Source organism: Oncorhynchus tshawytscha, linkage group LG33 (genome assembly GCF_018296145.1).
Source record: "Oncorhynchus tshawytscha isolate Ot180627B linkage group LG33, Otsh_v2.0, whole genome shotgun sequence".
Taxonomy (NCBI): domain Eukaryota; kingdom Metazoa; phylum Chordata; class Actinopteri; order Salmoniformes; family Salmonidae; genus Oncorhynchus; species Oncorhynchus tshawytscha.
Genome location: NC_056461.1, coordinates 42,727,441 through 42,747,094, shown reverse-complemented (window position 1 = coordinate 42,747,094; position 19,654 = coordinate 42,727,441). Strand labels below are relative to the sequence as shown.

Below are 19,654 nucleotides of genomic sequence, written 5' to 3'. Positions count from 1 at the left end.
TAGTTCTATGACATCAGTAGGTCTATGGTATCTATGGTATCAGTAGGTCTATGGTATCAGTAGGTCTATGATATCAGTAGGTCCAGTACGTATATGAGATCAGTAGTTCCATGGTGTCAGTAGGTACCGTAGGTTTGTAGTGTCAGTAGGTCTATGATATCTGCAGGTCCATGGTATCAGTAGGTCTATGATATCAGTAGGTCCAGTAGGTCTATGGTAACAGTAGGTCTATTGTATCAGTAGGTCTATGGTATCAGTAGGTCCAGTAGGTCTACTGTATCAGTAGGTCCATGGTATCGGTAGGTCTATGGAATCAGTAGGTCTTTGATATCAGTAGGTCTATGGAATCAGTAGGTCTATGAAATCGGTAGGTCTAAGGAATCAGTAGGTCTATGATAACAGTAGATCCATGGTGTCAGTAGGTCTATGGAATCAGTAGGTCTATGGTATCATTATGTCCAGTAGGTCTATGGTATCGGTAAGTCTATGATATCAGTAGGTCCAGTAGGTCCATGGTATCAGTAGGTCTATGATATCAGTAGGTCTATGGTATCAGTAGGTCCAGTAGGTCCATGGTATCAGTAGGTCTATGGTATCAGTAGGTCCAGTAGGTCTATGATATCAGTAGGTCTATGGTATCAGTAGGTCCAGTAGGTCTATGATATCAGTAGGTCTATGGTATCAGTAGGTCTATGAAATCGGTAGGTCTAAGGAATCAGTAGGTCTATGATAACAGTAGATCCATGGTGTCAGTAGGTCTATGGAATCAGTAGGTCTATGGTATCAGTAGGTCCAGTAGGTCTATGATATCAGTAGGTCTATGGTATCAGTAGGTCCAGTAGGTCCATGGTATCACTAGGTCTATGGTATCAGTAGGTCCAGTAGGTCTATGATATCAGTAGGTCTATGGTATCAGTAGGTCCAGTAGGTCTATGGTATCAGTGGGTCTATGGTATCAGTAGTTCCAGTAGGTCTATGGTATCAGTAGGTCCAGTAGTTCTATGACATCAGTAGGTCTATGGTATCAGTAGGTCTATGGTATCAGTAGGTCTATGATATCAGTAGGTCCAGTACGTATATGAGATCAGTAGTTCCATGGTGTCAGTAGGTACCGTAGGTTTGTAGTGTCAGTAGGTCTATGATATCTGCAGGTCCATGGTATCAGTAGGTCTATGATATCAGTAGGTCCAGTAGGTCTATGGTAACAGTAGGTCTATTGTATCAGTAGGTCTATGGTATCAGTAGGTCCAGTAGGTCTACTGTATCAGTAGGTCCATGGTATCGGTAGGTCCAGTAGGTCTATTTCATCAGTATGTACAGTAGGTCTATGGTATCAGTAGGTATATGGTATCAGTAGGTCCAGTAGGTCTACTGTATCAGTAGGTCCATTGTATCAGTAGGTCCAGAAGGTCTATGGTATCAGTATGTACAGTAGGTCTATGGTATCAGTAGGTCTATGGTATCAGCAGGTCCAGTAGGTCTACTGTATCAGTAGGTGCAGTAGGTCTATGGTATCAGTAGGTCTATGGTATCAGTAGGACCATGGTATGAATAGGTCTATGGGATCAGTAGGTGCAGTAGGTCTATGGTATCAGTAGTTCTATGGTATCAGTAGATCTATGGTATCAGTATTTCCAGTAGGTCTGTGGTATCAGAAGATCCATGGTATCAGTAGGTCCAGTAGGTCTATGGTATCAGGATGTACAGTAGGTCTATGGTATCAGTAGGTCTATGGTATAAGTAGGTCTATGGCATCAGTAGGTACAGTAGGTGTATGGTATCAGTAGATCTATGGTATCAGTAGGTCTATGGGATTAGTAGGTCTAGTAGGTCTATGGTATCAGTATGTCTATGGCATCAGTAGGAACAGTAGGTCTATGGTATCAGTAGATCCAATAGGTCTATGTTATCAGTAGGTCCAGTAGGTCTATGGTATCAGTATGTACAGTAGGTCTATGGTATCAGAAGTTCCGGTAGGTCTATGGTATCAGAAGGTTCATGGTATCAGAATGTCTATGGGATCAGTAGGTACAGTATGTCTATGGCATCAGTAGATTCAGTAGGTCTATGGTATCAGTAGGTCTATGGTATCAGTAGATATCAGTAGGTCTATGGTATCAGTAGGTCCAGTAGGTCTATGGTATCAGTAGGTTCATGGTATCAGTATGTCTATGGGATCAGTAGGTCCAGTAGGTATATGGTATCAGTAGATCTATGGTATCAATAGGCCCAGTAGGTCTATGGTATCAGTAGGTCTATGGTATCAATAGATCTATAGTAACCGTATGTACAGTAGGTCTATGGCATCAGTAGGTTCTATGGTATCAGTAGGTCTATGGTATCAATATGTACAGTAGGTCCATGGTATCAGTAGGTCCAGTAGGTCTATTGTATAAATAGATCTATGGGATCAGTAGGTCCAGTAGGTCCAGTAGGTCTATGGTATCAGTATGTCCAGTAGTTCTATGGTATTGGTAAGTCTATGGTATCAGTAGGTACCGTATGTCTATGGTATCAGTAGTTATATGGTATCAGTAGTTATATGGTATCAGTAGATCTATGGTATCAGTAGGTCTATGGTATCAGTAGTTATATGGTATCAGTAGTTATATGGTATCAGTAGGTCTATGGTATCAGTAGGTCTATGGTATCAGTAGTTATACGGTATCAGTAGGTCTATGGTATTGGTAGGTCCAGTAGGTCTATGGTATCAGTAGGCCCAGTAGGTCTATGGTATCAGTAGGTCTATGGTATCAATAGATCTATGGTATCAGTATGTACAATAGGTCTATGGCATCAGTAGGTCTATGGTACCAATACGTACAGTAGGTCTATGGTATCAGTAGGTCCAGTAGGTCTATGGGATCAGTAGGTCCAGTAGGTCTATGGTATCAATAGATATATGTTATCAGTATGTACTTTAGGTCTATGGTATCAGTAAGTATCAGTAGGTCTATGGGATCAGTAGGTCCAGTAGATCTATGGTATAGATATGTCTATGGTATCAGTAGGTATCAGTAGGTCTATGTGATCAGTAGGTCTATGGGATCAGTAGGTCCAGTAGATCCATGGTATCAATAGGTCTATGGTATCAGTAGTTATACGGTATCAGTAGGTCTATGGTATCAGTAGGTCTATGCTATCAGTAGGTCTTTGGTATAAGTAGATCCATTAGGCTATGGTATCAGTAGGTCTATGGGATCAGTAGGTCCAGTAGGTCTATTTTATCAGATGGCACTGGGAGCAATTAAAATGGCTCCTAGTCCTGTGTAGGTTCTCCTGGAGAATGTGATTCAAAAGTAAGATTCACATTCGGCCACTTATAGAATATATCTGAATCAATCTCTTTTTGTGGTGCTTTTAACTTTTTACCAAACATAAAAGTTAATTTTAAGCTCTGGTCTTCTTAGTTGTGATCTTTGGTTTCATAGGCTACTGGGAAAACCAATTCCAAAGAACTCTAACAATTCTGCTACCTCGATGCCATGGTAGAGCTATGTAACAGGCAGTGTGGTGAAAAGGCCTCCTATAGTCCTTCTGAGAGTAGGCTTGACCAATTGCATAATATACCTGTCCAATCATTTCAGAACTGTACAATAAGAGATGTGACCATTCATTATGAATTCCAGCATCTCCTTTGTTATGCAAATATGTCAACACCTCTCTCTCCTCCTATCTCTCCATTCAATTCATTTCAAAGGGGCTTTATTGGCATGGAAAACATGTTTAGATGTGAAACACAAGTGAAATAACAAAATAAACATAATTGAGAAATTATTTAACAACATCAACAAAAAATGATTAGAAAGTAACAGTAAACATTGCACTCACACGGTTTTAAAAAGATAAGACATTTTAAGTGTTATATTATCAGAAATGTATAGTGTTTTAGCAATGTGCAAATAGTTGAGGTACGAATAGTTGGGAAGATAAATAAAGATAAATATTGGTGGTGTTTTCAATGTTTGTCCTCCACTGGTTACTCTTTCCTCATGACCACGGGCCACAAATATTAATTCTGTGATTGCACATTGCGGTATTTCACCTAACAGCTATGAGTTTATCAATGTTTAATTTATTTTCAAATTCTTTGTGGGTCCGTATGATCAGTGGGAAATATATACAGTATATATCTCTGTGTTCATACAGTTGGCAGGAGGTTAGGAAGTGCAGCTCAGTTGACACCTCATTTTATTGGAAAGTGGGCACATAGCCTGTCTTCTCTTGAGAGTCATGTCTGCCTATGGCGACCTCTCTCAATAGCAAGGCAATGCTCATTGAGTCTGTACATAGTCAAGGATTTTCTTAGTTTTGGGTCAGTCACGGTGGTCAGGTATTTTGCCGCTGTGTTTAGGGACAGATAGCATTCCAATTTGCTCTGTTTTTGGTTGATTCTTTCTAGTGTGTCAAAAGTTTTCTTTTTTGCTTTCTCAGAATTTGGTTGTGTCTAATTGTGTTGCTGGCCTGTGGCTATGTGGAGTCTGTTTGTGTTTGTGAGTCTCAATTGGGTGTTTGTCCCATTTTTTTGTGGATTCTTCATTGGTGACCTCACAATCACAGATGGAAATGAATTCTAGAACTGATTGAAGTATTTTTCATGAAGTTCCTTATTGGGATGTCGATTTGAATGTACCTTTTGATGGTGTACAAGGCCCTTCTTGCCTTGCCTCTTAGCTCATTCACAGCCTTGTGGAAGTGACCTGTGATGTTGATGTTTAGGCCGAGGTAGGTATAATTACTTCTGTGCTCAAAGGCAATTTTTATTTTTTGTGCTGGAGACTGGACCTTTTTGGAACACCATTGTTACGAATCCCTTTTGGCCCGACAGTCTAGGGGGATGGTAATGAGACACGTAACATATCTCATGCAAATTATTATTGTGACAAAGTAAAAGTGTGAACGAAATAACCACGACAACAGAAATCTACCGTCAAACTCCAGGTTTATTTCTAAACACACGGTAATGGGGGCAGGAAAAGGGGCTGAGCTGGACCCATGGAAAGAAACAATAAATATACAAAAACACCCCTAAGCTAGACTAGCCTACTTTAACAACAGCTAACTAACTAACCAAAAATACAGTGGGTGGTCCGCCCAGTTCTAACTAGTGTATTTAACAAAGTTCACCTACGGGTAGTGTATGCCTATGGGCGACTTGTCTTGGTTTCCCCCTTTTCCCACCAGCAACAAACAAACACCATAACCAAAAACAATACACACAGGTGATGACAAAGTGCTATGGAGGTGCTCAAACAAAAGCGAGGTTAAGACACAAAGAGAGAGTGAAACACAGAGATCTACATACATGGCATTTACAGAGAGATTGAGCTCTAGAGCAAACAAATGATGGGGTTTTTAAACCATGGGGAAGGAACTGTGATAGGGTAGGAAATAGGAGGAGGTGTGTCTTCTGATTGATGATTCATTGTTGTCTGATTGGGGAGTGATGATTTTCACCTGTGAGGGGAGAAGGAGAGAAAAGTACACAGGATACACACACACAGACACAGGATACCTGTATCCGTAACAACCATTATTATTGTCTTACTGAGACTCACTGTCAGGGCCTAAGTTGACAGAATCTGTGTAGAAGATCTAGGTGCTGCTGTAGGCCCTCCTTGGTTGGGGACTGAATGTCACGTCCTGACCTTAGTTCCTTTTTTATGTCTCTATTTTGGTTTGGTCAGGGCGTGAGTTGGGGTGGGCATTCTGTGTTTTGTGTTCTATGTTTTCTGTTTTGTGTTGCTGCACCTTTACAGGACTGTTTCATTTTCGTTTCACTCTCTTTGTTATTTTGTTTTTGTTTCTGTTCCTAATAAATAACATGAACACTTACCATGCTGCGCATTGGTACAATCCTTCATACTCCTCGTCAGAAGAGGAGGAAAATCGTTACAGTCAGTCTATGGGATCAGTAGGTCCAGTAGGTCTATGGTATCAATAGGTCTATGGTATCAGTAGGTCTATGGTATCAGTAGGTCTATGCTATCAGTTGGTCCAGTAGGTCTATGGTATCAGTCGGTCTATGGTATCAGTAGGTACCAGTAGGTCTATGGTATCAATAGGTCTATGGTATCAGTAGGTCCAGTAGGTCTATGGTATCAGTAGGTATCAGTAGGTCAATGGTATCAGTAGGTATCAGTAGGTCTATGGTATCAGTAGGTCTATGCTATCAGTTGGTCCAGTAGGTCTATGGTATCAGTAGGTCTATGGTATCAGTAGGTATCAGTAGGTCTATGGTATCAGTAGGTATCAGTAGGTCTATGGTATCAGTAGGTCCAGTAGGTCTATGGTATCAGTAGGTATCAGTAGGTCAATGGTATCAGTAGGTATCAGTAGGTCTATGGTATCAATAGGTCTATGGTATCAGTAGGTCTATGGTATCAGTAGGTCTATGCTATCAGTTGGTCCAGTAGGTCTATGGTATCAGTAGGTCTATGGTATCAGTAGGTATCAGTAGGTCTATGGTATCAGTAGGTATCAGTAGGTCTATGGTATCAGTAGGTATCAGTAGGTATCAGTAGGTCTATGGTATCAGTAGGTATCAGTAGGTCTATGGTATCAGTAGGTCCAGTAGGTCTATGGTATCAGTAGGTATCAGTAGGTCTATGGTATCAGTAGGTCTATGGTATCAGTAGGTATCAGTAGGTCTATGGTATCAGTAGGTCCAGTAGGTCTATGGTATCAGTAGGTCTATGGTATCAGTAGGTCTATGGTATCAGTAGGTATCAGTAGGTCTATGGTATCAGTAGGTCTGGTGCTTCAGCACCAGATCATCAGCAACAAGTAGACATTTGACTTCAGATTCTAGTATGGTGATATACATGTTGAAGAGGGTGGGTATCAAGATGCATCCCTGTCTCACCCCACAGCCCAGAGGAAAGAAATGTGTGTTTAATGTCAATTTTAACTGCACACTTGTTGTTTGTGTACATTAATTTTATATTACCATGTGTTTTTCTTCCATTACCGCTTTCCATCAATTTGATCAGCAGACCCTGATTCCAAATTGAGTGAAATTCTTTTTGATATCAACAATCATGAGAAGACTTTGCTTTTGTTTTGCTTTGTTTGTTTGTCTGTCTCTCAATAAGGGTGTTCAGTGTATATACGTGGTCTGTCAAATGGTATTTTGGTAAGAAGCCAATTTGAAATTTGCGCAGGACATTGTCTCTCTCTCTCTCACACTCCCTCTCTCTCTCTATCTCTACCTCTCTCTCTATTTCTCTCGTTCTCTCTCTTTATTGCTCCTTTTGTTTTGGTTGTGTCAACCATCAATATACAAAACAATATACACAACGAATAAAGTCATACATGATTATATCAACCCTAACCCTTCTCTCAATGTATTTCTCACCCAGCATCTTTTAGGCTTCTCTCATTGCCCCTCTCACACCTTCTCTGTCCCGCTACAGTCTGTGATGCCCTAGCTACAGCAGGACCCACAACAGCACCTGCCGTAAAAGCTGAGTTGAGGTGAGGTGAGATGTCTCAGCTGTACTACCGGCGGACAGACAGCTCTTCGTACCGGGACCGTATCCCTCTGCGGATCGTCCGGTCTGAGTCGGAGCTGTCTTCCCTGGAGAAGGCCTATCTGGGAACCGTGGAGAAGGGAGACTACGGCAGCGTCAAACAGGCTCTGGAGGTAGGGACGGACGGACAGGTGTGTGTGTGTGTGTGTGTGTGTGTGTGTGTGTGTGTGTGTGTGTGTGTGTGTGTGTGTGTGTGTGTGTGTGTGTGTGTGTGTGTGTGTGTGTGTGTGTGTGTGTGTGTGCGTGCGTGCGTGCGTGCGTGCGTGCGTGCGTGCGTGCGTGCGTGTGTGTGCTTGAAGTTTTCGGTGAATTGATGGTCAGCACCTTCAATTAATGAAAAGAAATAACTTCTTCAAAAGAGAGTTCAAATAAGTTTACCTTCACTGTCGGTTATCCAACTTACCACGATAATTATTGTGATATGGAATTTCCATTATCATCCCTTCCCAATTATTGTTACACCATCCCTGAGTTATCCTATCGTTGTCCCTTCCCCACAGGAGGCCGAGATCTACTTCAAGATTAACATTAACTGTATAGACCCGTTAGGCCGCACAGCTCTGCTGATCGCCATCGAGAATGAGAACCTGGAGATCATAGAACTACTGCTGAGCTTTAATGTGTATGTCGGAGATGCACTGCTGCACGCCATCCGCAAAGAGGTGGTGGGGGCCGTGGAACTGCTTCTCAACCACAAGAAATCCAGCGGAGGCATGCAGGTAAGAGGAGGCGGGCAGGGGTGGGGCAGGGGGCAGGGGTGGGGCAGAAGGGGGCGGGTATGGGGGGGGCAGGGGGCAGGAGTGGGGGGGCGGGGGCAGGGGTGGGGCGGGGGGCAGGGGTGGGGCGGGCGGGGGCATGGGGGTGGGGGGGGCAGGGGGTGGGGCGGGCGGGGGCAGGGGGGGGGTCAGGGGGGGGGGTCAGAAGGGGGCGGGTATGGGGTGGGGCTGGCGGGGGCAGGGGGCGGGGGTCAGGGGGGCAATGGGGGCTGGAGGGGTCAGGGGGGGGGCGGGCGGGGTGATAGTAGCAATACATTGTTGGGCCTTTTAAACTTGTCCTGTTTAGGGCTGTGGCGGTCATTTTGTCAGCTGGTTATTGTCACGCAAAAGACTCATGGTAATTGAACGTTAATTAACATATAAACACGTTTAGCAACTCCATTCCTCCGTGGATACCAGCATGGAGTCATGGAGATGCTAATACGCGCCTTTGGAACATCTACATTTAAAAAAAAAAGTATATTATTTATTTTAGTCAAGGTCTAAATAAACATTGTGATATGAAGAAAATGTATTTCAGAAGAACAGAACATCAGTTGTCCTACTGTATGTTATCTGGCTAGGCTCCATGCCATAGACTCTAGGCTTGTTCATTCAGCAGACAATGTGTCTGAGTCCCATACTTATTTTGTAGTATATGATTTTATAGTAAGAAGAATATAATTGATCTTAGCTGAATAAAATAAAAAGGAACATTTTTCCCTTTCAGGAGCAACGAAGTGACTATGTTGCATATGAAGTGACTATGTTGAGCATAAAAGTGATCATTTGAAATAGGTCCTACTTTATGTGCTAGATTTTGGAGTTTTTAGGCATCTTTACTTGTGAATGATACAAACCTTAGAATGTATTAGAAATCAAAACATAAATGGGCTGCATGACGGGACTATAGGCGATTGATGATCTAAGAAAGTCGCCCAAAAATATCGCGCTCTGTTCCTTATCTCAGGCTTTACACAGCTGTTCTCTCATCAACTGATCAAATGTTCACCTATCAGACTATTCTCAATATAATGTAGTATAAAATGTCAAATCGATTATGAATGGCCCGTTTATAAAATGAAACCGTCAAGAATTATAAAAAAAAAAAAATCTGTGTGTTTTCACATTCAAACATATTTCATTAAACTCGCCCCGTCTCTCTGCGTTCAAGAAAGAAATTAAGGCGAGCGAGGAGGAGATGGAAACGCATGGTGGTGAAATATTCTTTAGCTAAAGTGAATTAACGTGTCCTTTATTAATTCTGAAAATATTTTTAAAAATCCCTATAACTAGGCTATTGAAATATCAAATACAAAGTCACTATAATTGTAGGCTAACTCCGTAAGTCGCCCTGCACAATCAATGAAACAAGAGCATCGGCTAACCCTATACGTCCTCAAGCGCTCCCAGATTCATGGATAGAACGTCTGGAGCGTAGCATAAGGTAACGGGGCGGCAGGGTAGCCTAGTGGTTAGAGCATTGGACTAGTAACTGAAAGGTTGTAAGTTCAAATCCCCGAGCTGACAAGGTACAAAATCTGTTGTTCTGCCCCTGAACAAGGCCATTAACCCACTGTTCCCAGGCCGTCATTGAAAATAAGAATTTGTTCTTAACTGACTTGCCTGGTAAAATAAATGTAAAAATGTAAAAAAGAAACAGTCCATCCAGTATGCCTAATAATACAGTCCACACTGAAAGGTGATATTAAATATAATTTGTTTAATTTTGGAGTAGCCTTTAAGGCAAAATAAATTATGTACAAAATCTTTAAAATCAGTTTTTTTTTTTTTTGCCATGTGTAATATACGGTAAGCTATTTATTTTGTAACGGCTCAATCATTATTTTAATTCTGTGTTTTTTTGTGTTCTGGGGGGAGGACTTAGGCTCATAAATACTGTAGGTCGATGCATATGCATGAGCTCCTGTATGCATATGAGGATTTTTGAATTAATCACCCTAGGCCGTCACTGTGAATAAGAATTTGTTCTTAACTGACTTGCCTAGTTAAATAAAGGTTAATTAAAATAAAAAAGAAATAAAAAAGAAAGAAAGCACTGTCCCATTTGATTGTTTTAAGCTTTGAAACAACATCCACAACGACCATGTTTTACACTCAGTTTCAACCTGCTGTTAAACTTCTTTCTTCAAATTGATCATCACAGTGAGGTGAGTTTTAGAAGCACGTTACTGTTTTGATGATCAGTGTTTGATGAGTTTTTAGAGCGCATTTGCATTGATATCAGAGTGGTTAGAGGGACAATCGATCCCTGAGTACCAGGCTATTAGGACCTGATGGAGGGACAATAGAGCCCTGAGTACCAGGCTATTAGGACCTGATGGAGGGACAATAGAGCACTGAGTACCAGGCCATTAGGACCTGATGGAGGGACAATAGAGCCCTGAGTACCAGGCCATTAGAACCTGATGGAGGGACAATAGAGCCCTGAATACCAGGGAATTAGCGACCAATTTAAAATAAATAAAAAATAATAAAAAATGTTGTTAGCGAGTTGGGTACCATGAACACATGTCCAGAGTGCATAAGAGGAGATTGCCGTGACTCAACAGTCACGTGGAATTTTACTGGGGTCACCGCAACAGCCCCTAGTCCTGTTACACACGTGTACAAGTGTGAAATGGACATGTCTTTCTTGCATATCTCAAATCGCCACTGGCAACAAACACCAATTGCACGTTGGTTCAGCGAACTGTCTTTGAAATGACGTGGAAACAACATTGATTCAACCAGTGTGTGCCCAGTGGGTCCCCCGGAGACACCCTTGGAGAGTGGGGTCACAGCCAAGGTCACCATTATCCAGCGCTCCTTGAGCAATTGGTGTTATCAGCCATGCTCAAGGGCACAGCAACAGATTTTCACCTCGTCGGCTCACGGATTCGAACCAGTAACCTCAAGGCTACCTGCCACTATCACTTACAGGGGAAATGTTTAGGAGTCCGTACTTAGAGCTGTGGGAAACCAACTCAATGGCCTTATGGTTAGTGTGTGTCCTGAGATTGGAAGGTTGGGAGTTTTGATCCCTGGCAGAGTCATACCAGAGACGGTCAAAGTGGGACCCGATGTGTCTCTGCTTGGCACTCAGCATTAAGGGGATAGACTGGGGGTAGTGCCCTGCGATAGACTAGCGTCCTGTCCAGGTAGTGTACTTGAAACAGGAGATGAAGGTACTGATTACTGTTTGAAGAAGACTATGTTGCTCTCTCTCAGTAACCCTCGCTTGCTCTCTTGCTTGCTCTTTCTCCCACTCTCTCCCCCTGGCTCTCTCTGTAACCTGCTCTCTCAGTTTCCATCTATCTGTCTCTCTCTGTCTCCATCTCTCTCTCTCCTTCTCTCTCTCTCAGCACCTGCTCAGGGACCACTAGTGTTTGTGTGGGTTTTAATTAATCAAACACAATCACAATTGCTACAATATGCTAATACTGTGACACACACACACACAATAATACAATATGTTAATGCTGAGATCACTGCTCCTCATCCACACTGATGTTGTTACTTCAGCTGTCGGCCAAGGCCACTGGGATTGTTGGTTCCCATGTTGTTATGCCAGCTGTCAGCCAGGGCCTTGGGGGGTTGTTGGTTCCCATGTTGTTATGCCAGATGTCAGCCAGGGCCTTGGGGGGTTGTTGGTTCCCATGTTGTTACTTCAGCTGTCAGCCAGGGCCTTGGGGGTTGTTGGTTCCCATGTTGTTATGCCAGCTGTCAGCCAGGGCCTTGGGGGTTGTTGGTTCCCATGTTGTTATGCCAGCTGTCAGCCTGGGCCTTGGGGGTTGTTGGTTCCCATGTTGTTATGCCAGCTGTCAGCCAGGGCCTTGGGGGTTGTTTGTTCCCTGTTGTTATGCCAGCTGTCAGCCTGGGCCTTGGGGGTTGTTGGTTCCCATGTTGTTATGCCAGCTGTCAGCCTGGGCCTTGGGGGTTCTTGGTTCCCATGTTGTTATGCCAGCTGTCAGCCAGGGCCTTGGGGGTTGTTGGTTCCCATGTTGTTATGCCAGCTGTCAGCCTGGGCCTTGGGGGTTGTTGGTTCCCATGTTGTTATGCCAGCTGTCAGCCAGGGCCTTGGGGGTTGTTGGTTCCCATGTTGTTATGCCAGCTGTCAGCCAGGGCCTTGGGGGTTGTTGGTTCCCATGTTGTTATGCCAGCTGTCAGCCAGGACCTTGGGGGTTGTTTGTTCCCATGTTGTTAGTTCAGCTGTCAGCAAGGGCCTTGGGGGTTGTTGGTTCCCATGTTGTTATGCCAGCTGTCAGCCAGGGCTTTGGGGGTTGTTGGTTCCTATGTTGTTATGCCATCTCGTCAGCCAGGGTCTTGGGGGTTGTTGGTTCCTATGTTGTTATGCCAGCTCGTCAGCCAGGGCCTTGGGGGTTGTTGGTTCCCATGTTGTTATGCCAGCTGTCAGCCAGGGCCTTGGGGGTTGTTGGTTCCTATGTTGTTATGCCAGCTGTCAGCCAGGACCTTGGGGGTTGTTTGTTCCCATGTTGTTATGCCAGCTGTCAGCCAGGGCCACGGTGGTTGTTGGTTCCCATGTTGTTATGCCAGCTGTCAGCCAGGGCCACGGGGTTCTTTGTTCCCATGTTGTTATGCCAGCTGTCAGCCAGGGCCACGGGGTTGTTTGTTCCCATGTTGTTATGCCAGCTGTCAGCCAGGGCCACGGGGGTTCTTTGTTCCCATGTTGTTATGCCAGCTTGTCAGCCAGGGCCTTGGGGGGTTGTTCGTTCCCATGTTGTTATCTCAGTTTGGAGGGGTAGAGACCGAGATTAAGTGAAAATGACAGAGCCAGAGTGAAAGACAGGGTGAAATCCAGAGAAAAAGGGAAATAAAGAGAGGGTTAAAAAGTGTGTGTGAGAGAGTGAATGAGTGTGTGTGAGAGAGTGAATGAGTGTGTGTGAGAGAGTGAATGAGTGAGTGGAGAGAGAGAAGAGAGAGATAGACACTGCTTATTGGATTTACTCAGATGGACAGAGAGATAAAACCGACCAGGTGATTTGCTCCAAACTGTCCTCAGGGTTTCGTCTCTTCACAGTATCTTTTTTTCAATTTTCGCCTGAAATGACATACCCAAATCTAACTGGCTGAAGCTCAGGCTCTGAAGCAAGGACATGCAAATCTGAAAGGAATCTAGAATATAACACATTAGATCTGGTAAAAGATAAAACAAAGAAGAAACAAACCGTTTTTTTGTATTTATCTTTTGCATTTCTTTGAAATGCAAGACAAAGGCCATAATGTATTATTCCAGCCCAGCTGCAATTTAGATTTTGGACACTAGATGGCAGCAGTGTATGTGCAAAGTTTCAGATTGATCCAATGAACCATTGCATATCTGTTCAAATTTCTTGTACAAGACTGTCCAAATGTGCCTAATTTGTTTATTAGTAACTGTTCACGTTCAAAACTATGCACTCTCCTCACACAATAGCATGGTATTCTTTCACTGTAATAGATACTGTAAATTGGACAGTGCAGTTAGATTAACAAGAATGTAAGCTTTCTGCCCATATCAGATATGTCGACATCCTGGGAAATTTTCTTGTTACTGACAACCTCATTCTAATCGCATTAGCCTACATTAGCTGAAACGTCCCGCAGGGGACCCACCAATCCTGAAGAGGTTTTAATAGGCCACAGTATACACCAGCGGCTGACTTGTGAGACAGTGATTGTTCCTTTACCTCCTTGCTACATAACGAGAGAGAGAGAATAGGCTGCTGTGCCTCTGAATTTCCCTGAACTGTATAGAGTGGTTCATCTATTACTTTAAAAGGTTGTCGGAGAGGAAAATACATCTCATCTATTGAGAGAGAGAGAGAGGGATTAGATAGAAAGACCAGCAGAGAGAGGAAAGTACATCTTATCTATTGAGAGAGAGTGAGTGTTACAGAGAGCTGGTAGTCCCATCCACCAAACTACCAGGTGTGACATAGGGTAGAAACTCAGGGGGTATTTTAATTTGGTATAGATCAGACCTAACCCACTCTATTAAATTAGTCAAAACAGGAACATTTTACATTTGGCAAAAATTCAAAAGGAAATTATCTTAACTGAGGAAAATGTCCTCCTGTGTGCTACCTATATCCCCTCATTAGAATCCCCATACTTTAATGATAACAGCTTCTCCATCCTAGAGAGGGACATCAACCCTTTCCAGGCCCAGGGACATGTACTAGTCTGTGCTGGCCTACATGCCAGAACACACAGGTTGACAAACACCTACCTGGAGATGACAGCATTCCCTCCCAAATATGCCCCCATTGGACAAAACTACGACAAAACAACCAACAAAAAGGGGTCACAACTCCTGCGGCTCCTTCGCACGCTGGGTATGAACATAGTCAATGGAAGGCTTCGAGGGGACTTCTACAGTAGGTACACCTACAGCTCATCACATGGCAGTAGTTCTTTTAAATTATTATATCACGGACCTCAATCCTGAGTCTCTAAGAGCGTTCAGTCCGTCCACTGATACCCCTATCAGATCACAGCAAAAACACAGTCTACTGGACCAGAGCAATATTTAATCGTGAGGCATCAAATCCCAAGGAACTGCATACTATTAATGCAAATTTAGGCAACAACAGATTCAATCCCTTTTAGACAACTTCCTGAACAAAACGTTCCACTGGATAAGTGTTGGTGTAAACTTGGCAGTAGAATGCCTAAACAGTATATTTGACCTTTTCAGCTTCACTATCAAATCTAAAAAATGTCAAGCACACAACCTAAGAACATTAACAGCAATGACAAATGGTTTGATGAAGAATGCAAAACCATCAAAAAGAAACTGCGAAACCCGTCCAACCAAACACATAGAGACCCGTCCAACCAAACACATAGAGACCCGTCCAACCAAACACATAGAGACCCGTCCAACCAAACACATAGAGACCCGTCCAACCAAACACATAGAGACCCGTCCAACCAAACACATAGAGACCCGTCCAACCAAACACATAGAGACCCGTCCAACCAAACACATAGAGACCCGTCCAACCAAAACACATAGAGACCCGTCCAACCAAACACATAGAGACCCGTCCAACCAAACACATAGAGACCCGTCCAACCAAACACATAGAGACCCGTCCAACCAAACACATAGAGACCCGTCCAACCAAACACATAGAGACCCGTCCAACCAAACACATAGAGACCCGTCCAACCAAACACATAGAGACCCGTCCAACCAAACACATAGAGACCCGTCCAACCAAACACATAGAGACCCGTCCAACCAAACACATAGAGACCCGTCCAACCAAACACATAGAGACCCGTCCAACCAAACACATAGAGACCCGTCCAACCAAACACATAGAGACCCGTCCAACCAAACACATAGAGACCCGTCCAACCAAACACATAGAGACCCGTCCAACCAAACACATAGAGACCCGTCCAACCAAACACATAGAGACCCGTCCAACCAAACACATAGAGACCCGTCCAACCAAACACATAGAGACCCGTCCAACCAGACACATAGAGACCCGTCCAACCAGACACATAGAGACCCGTCCAACCAAACACATAGAGACCCGTCCAACCAAACACATAGAGACCCGTCCAACCAAACACATAGAGACCCGTCCAACCAAACACATAGAGACCCGTCCAACCAAACACATAGAGACCCGTCCAACCAAACACATAGAGACCCGTCCAACCAAACACATAGAGACCCGTCCAACCAAACACATAGAGACCCGTCCAACCAAACACATAGAGACCCGTCCAACCAAACACATAGAGACCCGTCCAACCAAACACATAGAGACCCGTCCAACCAAACACATAGAGACCCGTCCAACCAAACACATAGAGACCCGTCCAACCAAACACATAGAGACCCGTCCAACCAAACACATAGAGACCCGTCCAACCAAACACATAGAGACCCGTCCAACCAAACACATAGAGACCCGTCCAACCAAACAAATAGAGACCCGTCCAACCAAACACATAGAGACCCGTCCAACCAAACACATAGAGACCCGTCCAACCAGGCACATAGAGACCCGTCCAACCAGACACATAGAGACCCGTCCAACCAAACACATAGAGACCCGTCCAACCAAACACATAGAGACCCGTCCAACCAAACACATAGAGACCCGTCCAACCAAACACATAGAGACCCGTCCAACCAAACACATAGAGACCCGTCCAACCAAACACATAGAGACCCGTCCAACCAAACACATAGAGACCCGTCCAACCAAACACATAGAGACCCGTCCAACCAAACACATAGAGACCCGTCCAACCAAACACATAGAGACCCGTCCAACCAAACACATAGAGACCCGTCCAACCAAACACATAGAGACCCGTCCAACCAAACACATAGAGACCCGTCCAACCAAAACACATAGAGACCCGTCCAACCAAAACACTTAGAGACCCGTCCAACCAAACACATAGAGACCCGTCCAACCAAACACATAGAGACCCGTCCAACCAAAACACATAGAGACCCGTCCAACCAAACACATAGAGACCCGTCCAACCAAACACATAGAGACCCGTCCAACCAAACACATAGAGACCCGTCCAACCAAACACATAGAGACCCGTCCAACCAAACACATAGAGACCCAGAAAACATGAGACTACACCTTCACTATGGTGAATCACTAAAACAACACAGAAATACACTATGCAAAAATAAGGAACAGCATGTCAGAAATCAGCCGAAAGTAATTGAAGAATACATAGAATCTAGCCACTTCTGGGAAAATTGGAAAACACTCAACAAACAACAACACAAAGAGTTATCTATCAAAATGGAGATGTATGGATAACCACAAATCAAATCAAGCCTGCACAACGGTCAGGATAATTTTTGGACCATTCCTTACAAAACTGGTTCAGTTCAGCAATGTTCTTGGGATGTCTGGTGTGAACCGAACATCAGGTTTTGATTTTGATGTTGGTGTGCTGTGACTTCTTTTCTCCACACATAGTGTTGTGTGTTCCTTCAAAACAACTCAATTGTAGTTTCATCTGTCCATAGAATATCTTGCCAGAAGAGCTGTCGAGCATCCAGGTGCTCTTTTGCGGATTTCAGAAGTCCAGCAATGTTTTTTTCTTCTTTTTTTCCCATGGTGTCCTCCCATGAACACCATTCTTGTTTAGTGTTTTACGTATCGTAGACTCATCAACAGAGATGTTAGCATGTTCCAGAGATTTCTGTAAGTCTTTAGCTGACACTCTAGGATTCTTCTTAACCTCATTGAGCATTCTGCGCTCTTGCAGTCACCTTTGCAGGATGGCCACTCCTAGGGAGAGTAGCAACAGTGCTGAACTTTCTCCATTTATAGACAAAGCCCTGTCAGGTAAGAGGGACAGCCCTGTCAGGTAAGAGGGACAGCCCTGTCAGGTAAGAGGAACAGCCCTGTCAGGTAAGAGGGACAGCCCTGTCAGGTAAGAGGAACAGCCCTGTCAGGTAAGAGGAACAGCCCTGTCAGGTAAGAGGAACAGCCCTGTCAAGTAAGAGGGACAGCCCTGTCAGGTAAGAGGGACAGCCCTGTCAGGTAGGAGGAACAGACACCATTTTAATTCACAGAAAATGTAAGAGAAATGGGATTTTAATAATTGTTTGTTTTACTTTCTATGGTATTTTCTTATTGTTTTAATGTAAAGTGTTTTGCGTTTCTAAATTTGAGACAAGGCAAGAAAGGGCCTTCTATGCCATCAAAAGGAACATAAAACTCGACATCCCAATTAGGATCTGGCTAAAATTAAATTAATCAGCTATAGAACCCATTTCCCAACCAAATTATGAGAAAGCAAAAAGATAACTATTTGACACACTGGAAAGAATCAACTAAAAAACAATGCTGTCTGGTCCTAAACAGAGAATACACAATGGTGGAATAACTGACCACTGTGGCTGACCCAAAATTAAGGAAAGCTTTGAATATGTACAGACTCAGTGAGCATAGCCTTGCTATTGAGAAAGGCCGCTGTATGCAGACATGGCTCTCAAGAGAAGACAGGCTATGTGCACACTGCCCACAAAATGAGGTGGAAACTGATCTGCACTTCCTAACCTCCTGCCCAATGTATGACCATATTAGAGACACATACATTGCATTCAGGAAATATTCATAGCCCTTGACTCTTTCCACATGTTGTTACATTACATCCTCATTCTAAAATGTATGAAATTGTTTTTTTCCCCTCATCAATCTACACACACAGCCCATAATGACAAAGCAAAAACAGTTTTTTAGAAATATTAAATAAAAAAATAAAAACTGAAATATTACATTTACATAAGTATTCAGACCCTCAGTACTTTGATGAAGCACGTTTTGCAGCGATTACAGCCTCCAGTCTTCTTGGGTAATGACGCTAAAAGCTTGGCGCACCTGTATTTAGGGAGTTTCTCCCATTCTTCTCTACAGATTCTCTCAGGTTCTGTCAGGTTGGATGGGGAGAGTTGCTTTACAGCGATTCTCAGGTCTTTCCAAAGATGTTCGATCAAGTTCAAGTCTGGGCTCTGACTGGTCCACTCAGGGACATTCAGAGACTTGATCCGAAGCCACTCCTACGTTGTCTTGGCTGTGTGCTTATGGTCATTGTCCTTTTGGAAGTTGAATCTTCACCCCAGTCTAAGGTCCTGAGGGATCTGAATCTTCGCCTTCCAGTGCTCTGGAGCAGGTTTTCATCAAGGATCTCTCTGTGCTCTGTTAATCTTTCCCTTGTCCATGCTAGGTAAAGCTCCGCCTTATCTCAGTTCACTGGTCACGATGGCAACCCGTAGCACACGCTCCAGCAGGTGTATCTCACTGATCATCCCTAAAGCCAACACCTCATTTGGCCGCCTTTCGTTCCAGTTCTCTGCTGCCTGTGACTGGAACGAATTGCAAAAATCGCTGAAGTTGGAGACTTTTATCTCCCTCACCAACTTTAAACATCTGCTATCTGAGCAGCTAAACGATCGCTGCAGCTGTACATAGTCGATCGGTAAATAGCCCACCCAATTTTACCTACCTCATCCCCATACTGTTTATATTTATTTACTTTTCTGCTCTTTTGCAGACCAATATCTCTACCTGTACATGACCATCTGATAATTTATCACTCCAGTGTTAATCTGCAAAATTGTAATTATTTGCCTACCTCCTCATGCCTTTTGCACACAATGTACGTATATAGACTCTTTTTTTCTACTGTGTTATTGACTTGTTAATTGTTTACTCCATGTGTAACTCTGTGTTGTCTGTTCACACTGCTATGCTTTATCTTGGCCAGGTCGCAGTTGCAAATGAGAAATGAGAACCTGGTTAAATAAAGGTGAAATAAAAAATAAAAAATCCTGACTCCCAGTCTCCCAGTCCATTG

At 43.6% G+C, this 19,654-nt stretch overlaps 1 protein-coding gene across 1 annotated transcript in view; it reads left to right on the top strand.

Annotated features, from left to right (window-relative positions):
- Positions 1-19,654, top strand: part of LOC112247577 (short transient receptor potential channel 4-like) — a 125,374-nt gene that overhangs the window by 6,275 nt on the left and 99,445 nt on the right. Inside the window, exons 2-3 of the mRNA XM_042311556.1 lie at positions 7,416-7,645; positions 8,033-8,251. Coding sequence (XP_042167490.1) covers positions 7,487-7,645; positions 8,033-8,251 — 378 coding nt within the window. The 5' untranslated portion in view covers positions 7,416-7,486. The remainder of the gene's footprint in view (positions 1-7,415; positions 7,646-8,032; positions 8,252-19,654) is intronic.